An 11,781-nucleotide genomic window follows, 5' to 3' on the forward strand; every position below is an offset into this window, starting at 1 on the left:
GATAAGAGACACTTCATCACGTAGGTGACCTAGAAGACATAATCCAGTGATTAAGTATATATGTAGTTTGTATTTCAGATTCTAATACATATTTAAATGATTCTAACTGACTAAAAAACAGAAAAAATCTGATAGGTTCCATCAGCATCCTCTCTCGCTTCCAGTAATTTAAAGAGAGAAGAAAAAGGAGAAAACGCCGCTTCGTAAGGAAAGAAAAAAACTATTGGATTCTAATAAAAAAAGGAGAAAAACTAACACACTCTGTCTTGTCTTTCTTATGATGCTATATATCTCTCCTCTTTCTCACTTCCACTAATTTATCAGGGAGGGAGGGACACCAAAATCTGAGCTCTTGAAAGGGAGAAAGAAAAGCAATGGAATCTAATCCTTATCTATTAGGGTGGCAAATTTCTAGTATCATTTCTTCCTCTATATTCCAAAGTAGTTAAAAATAGACAGTGATCCCACTCTCTCCTAGAATTTATATAATATAATTTAAAATCTTACATTTTTGTTGAATGCGCGTAACTTCTAGTTTAGTATTTTGTAACATATGATATGTTTTATTTATTATTTTTATTTTTATATTTATGTCTAGCTTATTTGAGCCTAATACAGGAGAGCTTGGTATGACATATTTGGCTTATTTTGTATTTGAAGCTGAAAATTTTGAGTCATAAGGGTAGAGTATTTTTTGGATTAGGTTAGATTGGCCTATGTTGGTTGATGAGTTCAAGATAACAATTTTAATAGTGGTTATTAATTCTCTTTGTAATTGTACTTACAATCTAACTTACCTCAAAATTAATTGATCAAGAGTTGTACGATCAAGACATTTGGGTTATAGTTGTGCTGGGTGAAGGTTGAGTCATGCATGCATTTACGGGTGAGACGGTTTTGGGTCAGGTCATGAGGTTGAATTGTGGATGGAAATGCTCAAAAGTTGTCAATGTATGTTGATGTCTCATATGTTATAACTCAACTTATTCTAAAATAGATCTGATCTTTCCACCCTTCAGTATATAATGACCAAGTAAAAAACTTGAATAACATCATCCTAAAAGCCAAGCCATGACATCATATATATCCATATTTTTAGCAAAAGCATGAGTGACATCTTGAATTAAACACCCAATCACAAGGGATCAATCTCAAACAATTACATTTAATGGCTGCATACCAAAAGTCGTTCTACAAAGCTAGCTAGATACCAATGCTAAAGGATGTGTTCGAAGGTACCAGCTTATCAAGTCGTAGAATCATTCACAGTTGGATCGAGTGAATGAGGATTGAATCCCACTTTTATCAGGTTTTGATGGGTAGGGCGTATTGGGGGAGAAGCTACCCCTATTATGGAGCTCAGTCAACTTTCTATCCCTAAAATAAAATAAAATAAATAAGAAAAGAAAAGAAAAAACTAAGGGATTGTTTTGTTGTAAGTGAAACTGAAAAAATGTGATTCTAAAAGTAGCTCTGAAGAGTTGCATTTGTTGCTTTGTTTGAAAAGTGAAAGCTAGAAACGAGAAAAGGGGATGATGTTCAACCAAGGAACTGAAAACATGATTTCAGCAATTTTGGCCCATCCTAGTTCAAACTAGTCGAAGTCACCTTTTTAGTTACAACAGGACGAATTGGGACCACTTCAACGAACCAAACAGCCCAACTTTAATTCCTGCCGGAATTTCTTTTCAGGACACCAACCATCCAAACCAGATATACCCTAATCAAAATGGCAAAGCAAAATATTCTCTAACCATGACCTTCTTCAGCTCCTCTAGCTGAACATAAGAACTTGATCGGCGTCTCCACAAAAAAAAAAAAAAGGAAAAATAAGAGGATCGAGCAACCCCGTTTTACTTTCTTCAGACAATGAAATAGAGAACAAAACATCAGGTAGAAGAGAAGAGTTCATAAGATAGACAAGATAGAAGAAAAGAGTTCATAAGATAGACAAAGCAGACACAAAAGTACACAAAGAGAAGCGAAGCATTACAAGACATAACAAGGAACAACTTCAGTTCAGCATAGATGCACTAGTCATCTGACTCAACAACTAGAGAAAAACATACATACCCTTAACTTAGCTAAGACAAACTTAAAGGACTCTCACTAAGTAACTTGAGACACACGGAAACACACTTGAGGCGACGAACGCCCTAATTGCCAATGTTGTTCGACAGCGTAAGTCGGCAGATGGGGCAGACGGCATTCCGGTCGAGCCAGTCGGAGATGCATGGCGGATGGAAAATGTGACTGCAAGGCAGCCACCCCGCCTGAATTCCATTCACTATATCCTCGAGGCATATAGAACAAGTTTGTGGACTTTCTCCCATGTAGATATCCACAGTTAGATGGTATGCAATCGCAGAAGGGGATAAACCCCTCATCAGTCCGGCTGCCTCCAGAAACGGAGCCACCGGCTGGCCCAGGAGGCGAGTCAGCACCGTTTCCAAGTCAACATACTCATCTGGATCCCCCACCACCCCCTCCAGCACGATATCCCCGAATCCAGCTTCCAACATGGCAGCATCTCCCACCACCCCCTCCGGCACCGCGAGTTGTTGCACCTCGGCCTCCCCCACAACCACCTCCGGCGCCGCGAGTTGTTGCACCTCCACATCCGCACCCACCTCCTCCGGCGCCGCGGGATCTACCTCAGCATCCCCGTGCTCCTCATCCATCTCATCCACGTACGAGCCGCCGTCATCGTCGTCGTCGCCGTCTCCGCCGTCATCGTCGTCGTCGCCATCTCCGCCGTCATCGTCGTCGTCGAGGCCATCATCGTCGACGCCGTCGTCCCCGGGGCCATTGTAACCCAAATGGATCGTGATGTTGAGATCGATGATCACCCACGCCGTCCGGTGCTGGAGGGAAGCCACAGTCTGGGCAGCGTCCCGGGCTTCGTTGGCGATGACGTTGATGAAGTAGTCCTGCACGAAATCCCGGAGGTGGGGGACGGAGCGAATGTGGGCGGTGATGGCCTGCGCGGCCACCGTCTGCTCAAAGGAACCGAGAGCCTGAAGGTCCTCGAACCAGGACTCCCGGATCGGAGGGGTGAGGAACCCCTCGCTCTCGACAAAAACAGGGGCGCCGACCACGAAGGAGCGATTCTGCTGGTAGAGCATAACATGAGCGCGGTCGACGCGCTGGGGTTCCACGGCAGCGGGCGCCGAATGGACGAAAATGTCGACATAGCCTTGGCCCTCCCCCCAGTAATTGTAGAAGGATCTTTGGATTGGACGCCAAGGATCCATGCCGATAATGTGGTGGTGGGATGGCGATGGAGAAATGGGTGAAGTGGTGCAAGGATTATTAGGGAAAGGCTGGGAAAACACTAGAGCTCATTGTTGGACTTGTTTAGCGACGAAGGATGAGGAGGAAAGGAGGAGAGAAAAAGCTACGGCTGGTGAGAAGGAACGACAAAGGTGATGAGTCCTCGAGGGCTAGAAGAGCTGCTGAAAGGGTAGAGCTCTTCCCCTCTTATGGCCTTCTTTAGAAGAGGACAGGGAAGAGAGGAGCGCAACGGCCAGTGGGAAGAAAGACAAAGGTGATGAGTTGCCGAGAGCATTCCCCACTGACACACTCTATACGTGGAAACGAAAAGTAATAACGTATTTAATTAGTGGTTTCCTTCGCTATACGCTCGAGGCCAAAAGAATGAAGTAGGATCACCTATCCAGTTCCGGTTAGAGAGAGAAGAAGAACAGTTCCAGTTCTATAATCACAGCCATTCTTGTATGGCGTAATGGTTTATGATTACACGAGCCACGAGGTTTGTGTAACATGTTATACTATGTATCGTAAAAGATCTACACAATCATAGGTCATTGCATAATAAATAGACGGTCGTAGTTGCAAGATCGGACCTCATGCTCCGTTCGACCCAGAACTGATACCATCCAGTCTCTAAGGATCAGAAAAAGTAAAAGCCATTATACGAGTGAGAATTTGTTGATAGTCTCAAAGATTATCAAAAACCAGTTACTGGAAATTGAGGATGGTGGGACAAATTTGACAGCATAAAACTTGACAAAGACTTCGCTTAATCATCGGATTGCGTCTTCTAGGTCACCTACGTGATAAAGTATCATATCTTCTATGTTCTGTGATAATTAAGGACTTGGCATGCAAGTTGTGCGTTGTCATCAAATTTTGGGGGAAAGAGCAGGTGGTGTAAGTAAATATCCGCATTTTTAATTCTCATCGCTTGGAAATATCCGCATTGTGCAACGGTTACAGATTTTTGTCGATTTATGGACTGAAGACAGCAACTTTAATTTGTTTGTTCAAATGTAAGCATGTTAGCTAGTTTACATGTGGAGAGTTTTGTTATACTTTTTGTCATTTTTTAATTTATTTACAAGTTTGTAGAGTGAAGAGCAAGGGTGAAAAAAGAGACAAAGATAAACAAAAAAGATCAAGGAAGTCGACAAGTTTTCTATCAATCACTTCTGACTATGCTTTTCCTAATTCCTTTTCACATTTTCCAACTTTTTAATATTTTCCAACGAATCTTTTTTTGTTGATCATTTTTTGTACCATTTTCAAAGAAACGGCTACTCTTGAAATGTTAATTTTAAATAATTATTGCTATTTGAAACCATAGAGTCTCTATCAAAAAAAAAAAAGATCCTAGTTTTGTTATGTGTTCTTTAAAACAATGGACTTGTATTTATTCATCTATGGTAGCAGATTACACATCAAAATAATAGATGCTTTGTAAAATGTTACTTGGTAAGTGCATTAGTTAATTTTCATATACTTTGTTCCAGCAAAATTTCCATCAAACAATCCTATGCTCATATTTGTTGTACAGTGTAACAGCATTTATTCTATACTTATAGGATAATAGAGGGTTCAAATAAGTGCATCACTTATATTCAGTAATATTCTTTTTGAAAGAAATTTACTTTGACCATCTTGAATCTTGTTCATCATTTGTTTTATGCTACAAAGGAATTATCACCATACATGTTGAATGGCAACAGCTTAAGCAATGACAAGCAAAGGCAGCAGATTAAGCAATGACAAGCAACAGTACACTATTATGGACTCAATGTTCTAGGGATGTTTCTAGAAAGTAGCTTGACAAGAACATCTTTTATCTTCAATAAATTTTATTAGTTGGAGAAAATTTTATACAAGATATCCTTAACTTTACATTCATCATTTTCCATATGCTTCTAATGAATTGTAATTGTACATGTTAAATGCAATGCATCAAGTGATAATACACAACAACAAGACTTGATGAGCACATCACTTATTTTCAATAAATTTCATGGAAATTTTATTTAACCCGATCTCGACTCTAGATTCATCAGTTGTTGTATATCATATGAGTTAAATAGGGGTCAATCTATCAATATTAAACGACAACATGATATGCTGGTTTCAAATATTTGAGGGATGCTTTTAAAAGTCCGACTTGATGAGCATATCATTTATTTTCAAAAAATCTCATCGGAGGAAATTTTATTTAACCAAATCTAACGCTAGATTCATCATTTGTCGGTAGTGTACGATGCATATCAAATGGCAATGGATCTAGCAATAATAAACGACAACATGTTAGTTCAAATATTCTAGGGATGCCTTTAAAAGCAAACTTGATGAGCACATCACTAATTTTCAAGAATTTTGACTTGAGAAGATTTTATTTAACCCAATCTTGATCTAGGTTCTTAACTTGTCGTATACCATACACATCAAATGGCGACATATCTAGTCATTTATGTCGAATGGCGACTGTCTAGCAATAATAAACGATAGAAAAATATGCTGGATTCCAATATTTTAGGGATGTATATATTAAAAGGTGAACTAAATGAGCATATCATTTATTTTCGAAACATCTAATTCGAGAAAATTTTACTTAACCTAATCCTGACTCCAGATTCATCATTTGTCGATAGTATACTATACATATCAAATGGCAGTGGATCTAGCAATAATAAATGACAACCTGATATGCTGGATTCAGATATTCTAGGGATGCTTATAAGCAAACTTGATAAGCATATCACTAATTTTCAATAAATTCTACTTGAGAAAATTTAATCTAAACCAAACTTAACTCTAGATTCATAATTTGTCGTATGCCATACATGTTAAATGACAAGAGATCTAGCAACAAATGAGAATGCGATCTACTATTAAACCATTCTTGAAGCTAGATTTAGCATTTCTAAAACTACAAATCAAGTAATTGTCACAAATATCAAAAGGAGGTGGGTCAAGCGACAATAAGCGACAACATGCTATTCTAAGATCATTTTATATTTAACCCAATCTTGATTCTGGATTCATAATTTATCATATACCACGCATGTCAAATGGTAAAAGATATAGCAATAAACGACAACATGTACTATTGTTAAACCATCCTTGGTGCTAGATTCACCGTACTCCAAACAAAATGTCACACATATCAAATGGAGTTGGGTCAAGCGATAGTAAGTGACCACATGACATCCTATGATCATTTTATACTCAACCTGAACTTGACTCTACATTCATAATTTGTCGTATACCATCCAAGTCAAATGGTGGCAGATCTAACAATAAACGACAACGTAATCTGCTATTAAATCCTTATTGATGCTACATTCAACATTTGTCATACTACAAAGGAATTAGCATAAATATCAAATGGAGGTGGATCGACGACAATAAGCGACAACATGATATCCTAACATCATTTAATACTTAACATAATCTTGACTCTAGATTCATAATTTGTCGTATACCATATATGTGATCTAGCAATAAACGACAACATGATCTGCTGTTAAACCATTCTTGATGCTAGATTCATCATTTGTTGTGCTACAAAGGAATTATCACAAATATCAAATGGAGATGATCAAGCGACAATAAGTGACAACATGATATATCCTAAGATCATTTTATACTTAACCTGATCTTAACTCTAGATTCATAATTCGTTGTATACCATAGATGTAAAATAATGGCAGATCTAGCTATAAACGACAACATGATCTGCGGTTAAACCATTCTTGATGCTACATTCACTATCTATCATACTACAAAGGAATTATCACATATATTAAATGGAGAAGGGTTAGCAACAATAAGCAACAACCTGATCTCCTAAGATTATCTTAAACATCACCCAATCTTGACTCTAGATTCATAATTTGTTGTATACCATATATGTCAACTGGTGGCAGATCTAGCAATAAGCGATAAAATGATATGCTGTTAAACCATTCTTGGTGCTACATTCACCATCTATCATGCTACAAAGGAATTATCACAAATATTTAATAGAGATGGGTCAAGAGACAATTAGCGATAACATGATCTCCTAAGATCATTTTATACTTCACTCGATCTTGACTCTAAGGAATTATCACAAACATCAAATGGAGGTCAGTCAAGCGGCAATATGAAATCCTAAGATCATTTTAGAAAAGCCCTAGAAAAGCCATGCTTATTTTACTGCTTTTTTTATGATATTTCCATACACGATAACGTGTGGCTTGTTGGATCTATGTTGGATCTACAAACATATGTACATATGTATGTATGTTCCTATGTATGTAGGTATACAGAGTTGTCATTGTATATATGCCATGGTTCTTTGCCTACATGCTAATGTGCAGGCTTGACACAACTCTTTCTACATGTCATCCAATCTACATATGCTCGTTAGATAATTATACCAACAATAATCATTCAAACCTGATACTCCAAAAGTTTTGAGGTGGCATGAAATCAAGAAACAGCACGCTAGATTTTTTTCAAAGAAAAAAAGAGAGCATCCTTTACTTATTTCAGTCTTATTGCAGAAATCTTAATTTCATCACACAGTGCTTTGGCATACAAAGCTACCGTAGAAACTAAAACTAAAGAAACACGCACTGAATTTGCTACTTGACTTCTCTTAATTTCACATGACATGATCTTCATGGCAATTGAAGCCGGCAGATGGGGCAGAGCCTGCTGGTCTGCAGCCACTGGGTAATGCACACCGGGTGGAACACGTGGCTACATGGCAGCCACCCGGCCAAAGAACCGCTCTCTAGGTCGCCAAGGCAGACGGTGCATCTCGTCGGCGAACCTCGACCCATGAAGTTGGCGACCGCGAGATTCGGGTCGCCGGCACCGCTGCCGGCCGCTCCTTGGTGGGGATCATCATGGTCTCGGTCCCTTCGGCCGAAGTGTTGCACATGAGGCCAGTAAGGGATGCGGGACTTGATGTCCCAGTCGGCTACGACCCACATTATCTGGTGGCGCTGGGCGGCCGCCCGGCGAGCAGCGTCGCGGGACTCCACGAGGATGGTTTCCTCGATGAAGTTGCGGGCTTCGTGACGGATGTGAGGGATGGAGACGAGGCTCGCCGCTAAGGCCCGCCAGGTTGGAGTGCGCTCGGGGTTGGTGAAGGAGTCGAGGTCCTCCACCCAGGTGTGATGGCCCGGGGGGAGGCGGCGCTCGTATTCAGATCGGGTTGGAGCGCCGACCCGCTGCACGAGCTGGCGCCATTTGACGGTGAACTTCACGCAATTGCTGTACCTGGGATCGTCAGCGGAGGCCGACGAGTCCGAGTACAAGGTGAGATGGACCTCGGTGCTGCCCCACGCTCTGTAATGTGGCTTCCAGTATGGGTTGCCGTTCAGTGCCATGGTGCTCGTGGTGGCGGGGGCGTCGGCTTTGCTTAAAAATGAGGGCAGAAGGGGACGCGTCGGTGGCGGGAAGGAAAGGTGGTGAAGAAAGAGGAGCTACTTGCTACTCGGGCACGTTGGAGAGAGAGAGAGAGAGAGAGAGAGAGAGAATGCTTTAGTACACTTGGGAGTATTCAGAGTAGCAGCTGGGCGCGAGAAATGAACTCTGTTTTTTTGTGGGAATTTGTCCCATGTAGAGAAAGATGAGGGAGAGTCTAATCAAGCTTATTGAGAATAAATAAAGCAATGGCGCCGAAATTGCCGGAAGTAGGTGATGGTCTGCCGGCATTTGACAACATAAACCTAGACAAGTAGAACACTTAATCACAATTTTCAAAAAGAAAAAAAGAGTAGAACACTTAATCACAATTTTCAAAAAAAAAAAGAGAGTAGAACACTTAATCTCTGGATTATATGCAGCATAATATGCTTGAAATGAAGTGTCATGTAGTGGATAATATTGTTTTTGTAAGGTGGAAACAGCCAAATTTTGTGTTGGGAGAACAGCAGAAAGGAGGCGGGTTTGAATTATGTGGGCAACAGTGCGCTAGCTGGTTTTGGGACACTATGGATGAAGCAACTGGTTTCCAGACATTCCAGTGGTTTCATTTCGGTTACAAGAACTTTCGTCTTCTAGCAAGCTGAGTTTGGGACAGTGTCGTATATATATATAAGGCATTCAAGTGCCGTTTTCATGAGCTTGGTTGATGTCATGTTAAAAAAAGTACGTGGCATATCAACTGTTGCATAAACATTTGTGCTATGAATTAGTGGTCCACCAATCGATGCTTCTTTATCTTTTAGGAGTTCAAGCAGGCATACTTAGCTTTTCAGATTACGTGTATAAACATATTGATTGACATGCAGTTTTTCCTTTTTTTTTTAAAAAAAATGTTTCTATTATTTTCATTTATTGTATCATGCTGGTTAAAATTCCTATTGTGGAGAGAGGAGAGCAAAAAGTAAAAAGAAAAATAAGCAGAAAAGTGAAATGAAGTCAATCACTTATATTTTAGGAAATTTGGTGGAACCAATGGATATGGGTTTCAATTTAAATAATTACGTTTCAAATTGGATATTCAAATTTTCATGGACGCATGTAGTTTTGGACTATGATTTTTCTTATATATTGATCTTTTCTTTAGTTAGTGACAACACAAAAGTCGCTATTAGTCTTTGATTTTCTTTTTTAACAAGAAAAACTTGTGAGGTTTTTTTTGAAAGAATTCTTGTATTTACCTGCATGAACATGTCTATATGTTAATCAACAAAGAAGTGCATCAATTGACAAAAATCATGTCTATAATGTTTTTATACTGGATTCTCATGAATGTGATCCATAATGCAATCCTAGATTAACTTGTGGTCTACTGAAAGTAACTACTCCAAATTACTTGGATGTAAGTGGATCAAACGACAAAATAATATTTACAACATTTTTATAGTGGATCATCATGAATGAGAACTATAATATGCTTTCCTAAATTGACATTATCACTTGCCTGTGAGGGTAGGGGGGGAGTGGGGGTGTGAATTAATCAAAATGTCGTTTATTGGAAAGAAGCTACCTCCACATTGCTTTGAGGGAGGTGAATTAAATGACAAAATAACAACTATAATGCTTTCATACTAGTTACTTTTGAATATGAATGATACTACAATCCTATGTTAATTTGTCATTTACGGAAAAGAAAGTACTTCCTTATTGCTTGGAGGGAAGTCGATATAATGAAAAGCCAATACACTTAAAATGCTTTCGCAATGGTTCTTTATGAAAGCATAACAAATTGCTAGAAGAAGAAGAAGAAGAAAGAACCTCCGGATTGCTCGGAGAGAAGTAGGTTAAAATACAACAATATCCAGAGTGCTTTTATAGTGAACCCTTATGAATGTGAGCCATAAAGCAAGCATATATTTATTTATCACTTAATTGAGAAAGGAAAACAAAAAAAGACCCCTACAATTGCTCCAAAGAAAGTGGATTAAATAGTCAGACAATATTTAAGATACTTTCAAATATTGACTAGAATACATCAAACATTTCTGGTGAATTTTATTAAATAATCAAAAGAGCTTATCTTTAATTTATTGCAATTTTGAAGAAATGTTGTTATTTGAGGCATCAAATCTAGTCCAAATATGTGTTTATTACTCAATGATCTCCATGTCTCATGGCATCATATTTTAGATAATTCTATCCACTTATAGAGATCCAAAATTATTGACGATTTCCTTAGATTCCAATTTCTAATATGCGCATGTATCATAAAAATTGTAGTAATTATGCACATTACTTAGACTCCACTGACTTGTGGGCCTCCTAGTGCCAAGCTTCTTGCTTATATCTAAATGTCCAGTGCAACTACTATATATTAATATACAATGGATAGTTTTCCCCCCTTTTCTTCCTTGATCGGGTATGCCTCGAGTAGTAAATGATACCTAAAAATTTAACAAACCCGATCCAATTATTCTATGGTAATCAAATAGATATACAAATGAAGCTTTGGACATAAACTTATCATTAGTGTGTGCAGTTTTCTAGGAAAAAATACCCAAAGTTGGATGACCGCATTTAACCACTCAACTTTTATGAAGCTGACTCATATAATGACACAAAACTTTCTGTGTTTCTTTTTTTTTTTTTGGTAAGAACTAGATTTTCATGATTTAATGTAAAGAATTCTTTTCCATACAACTAAATATCGACCATTAGCTATTTTTTTATTTTTTTGGTAGTAAATTATGGAGCCAGAATGGGCTTATCATTTATTATAACAAAATTGCTTCCTTACGAGTCTAATGGTTGTGGATAAGAGGATGGTACATCTATCAATTTCTTATAAATCTTACTTGTGTAATTTACGAAGGCGATTTTTATATTTGCTGCTATTTGTAAGAAGTATCAATATTTTCTATCATCCAATATAGTAGAATACTTTATAAACACAACTAAAAGAAAGTTATACTACTCAAGCATATAAATAGTAGATATGTTCTTGAGTGCATTTTCATTTGGTATAGAAGGAGATGATAGAACTAATGCTGCATGCTTTTATCCAATATAACCTACAAAAACATGTTGCATAATGAA

The 11,781-nt window shown here is 38.4% G+C and overlaps 1 protein-coding gene across 1 annotated transcript; it reads right to left on the reverse strand.

The window, feature by feature from the left end:
- Positions 1-7,871: 7,871 nt before the first annotated feature.
- Positions 7,872-8,648, reverse strand: LOC120110386. Its single transcript, XM_039125211.1, has one exon. It carries the CDS (start codon positions 8,646-8,648, stop codon positions 7,932-7,934), a length of 717 nt encoding a protein of 238 aa, XP_038981139.1. The 3' UTR covers positions 7,872-7,931.
- Between the last annotated feature and the right edge of the window lie 3,133 nt (positions 8,649-11,781).

The sequence above is a fragment of the Phoenix dactylifera genome, chromosome 4, assembly GCF_009389715.1.
Source record: "Phoenix dactylifera cultivar Barhee BC4 chromosome 4, palm_55x_up_171113_PBpolish2nd_filt_p, whole genome shotgun sequence".
In the NCBI taxonomy this organism is placed as follows: domain Eukaryota; kingdom Viridiplantae; phylum Streptophyta; class Magnoliopsida; order Arecales; family Arecaceae; genus Phoenix; species Phoenix dactylifera.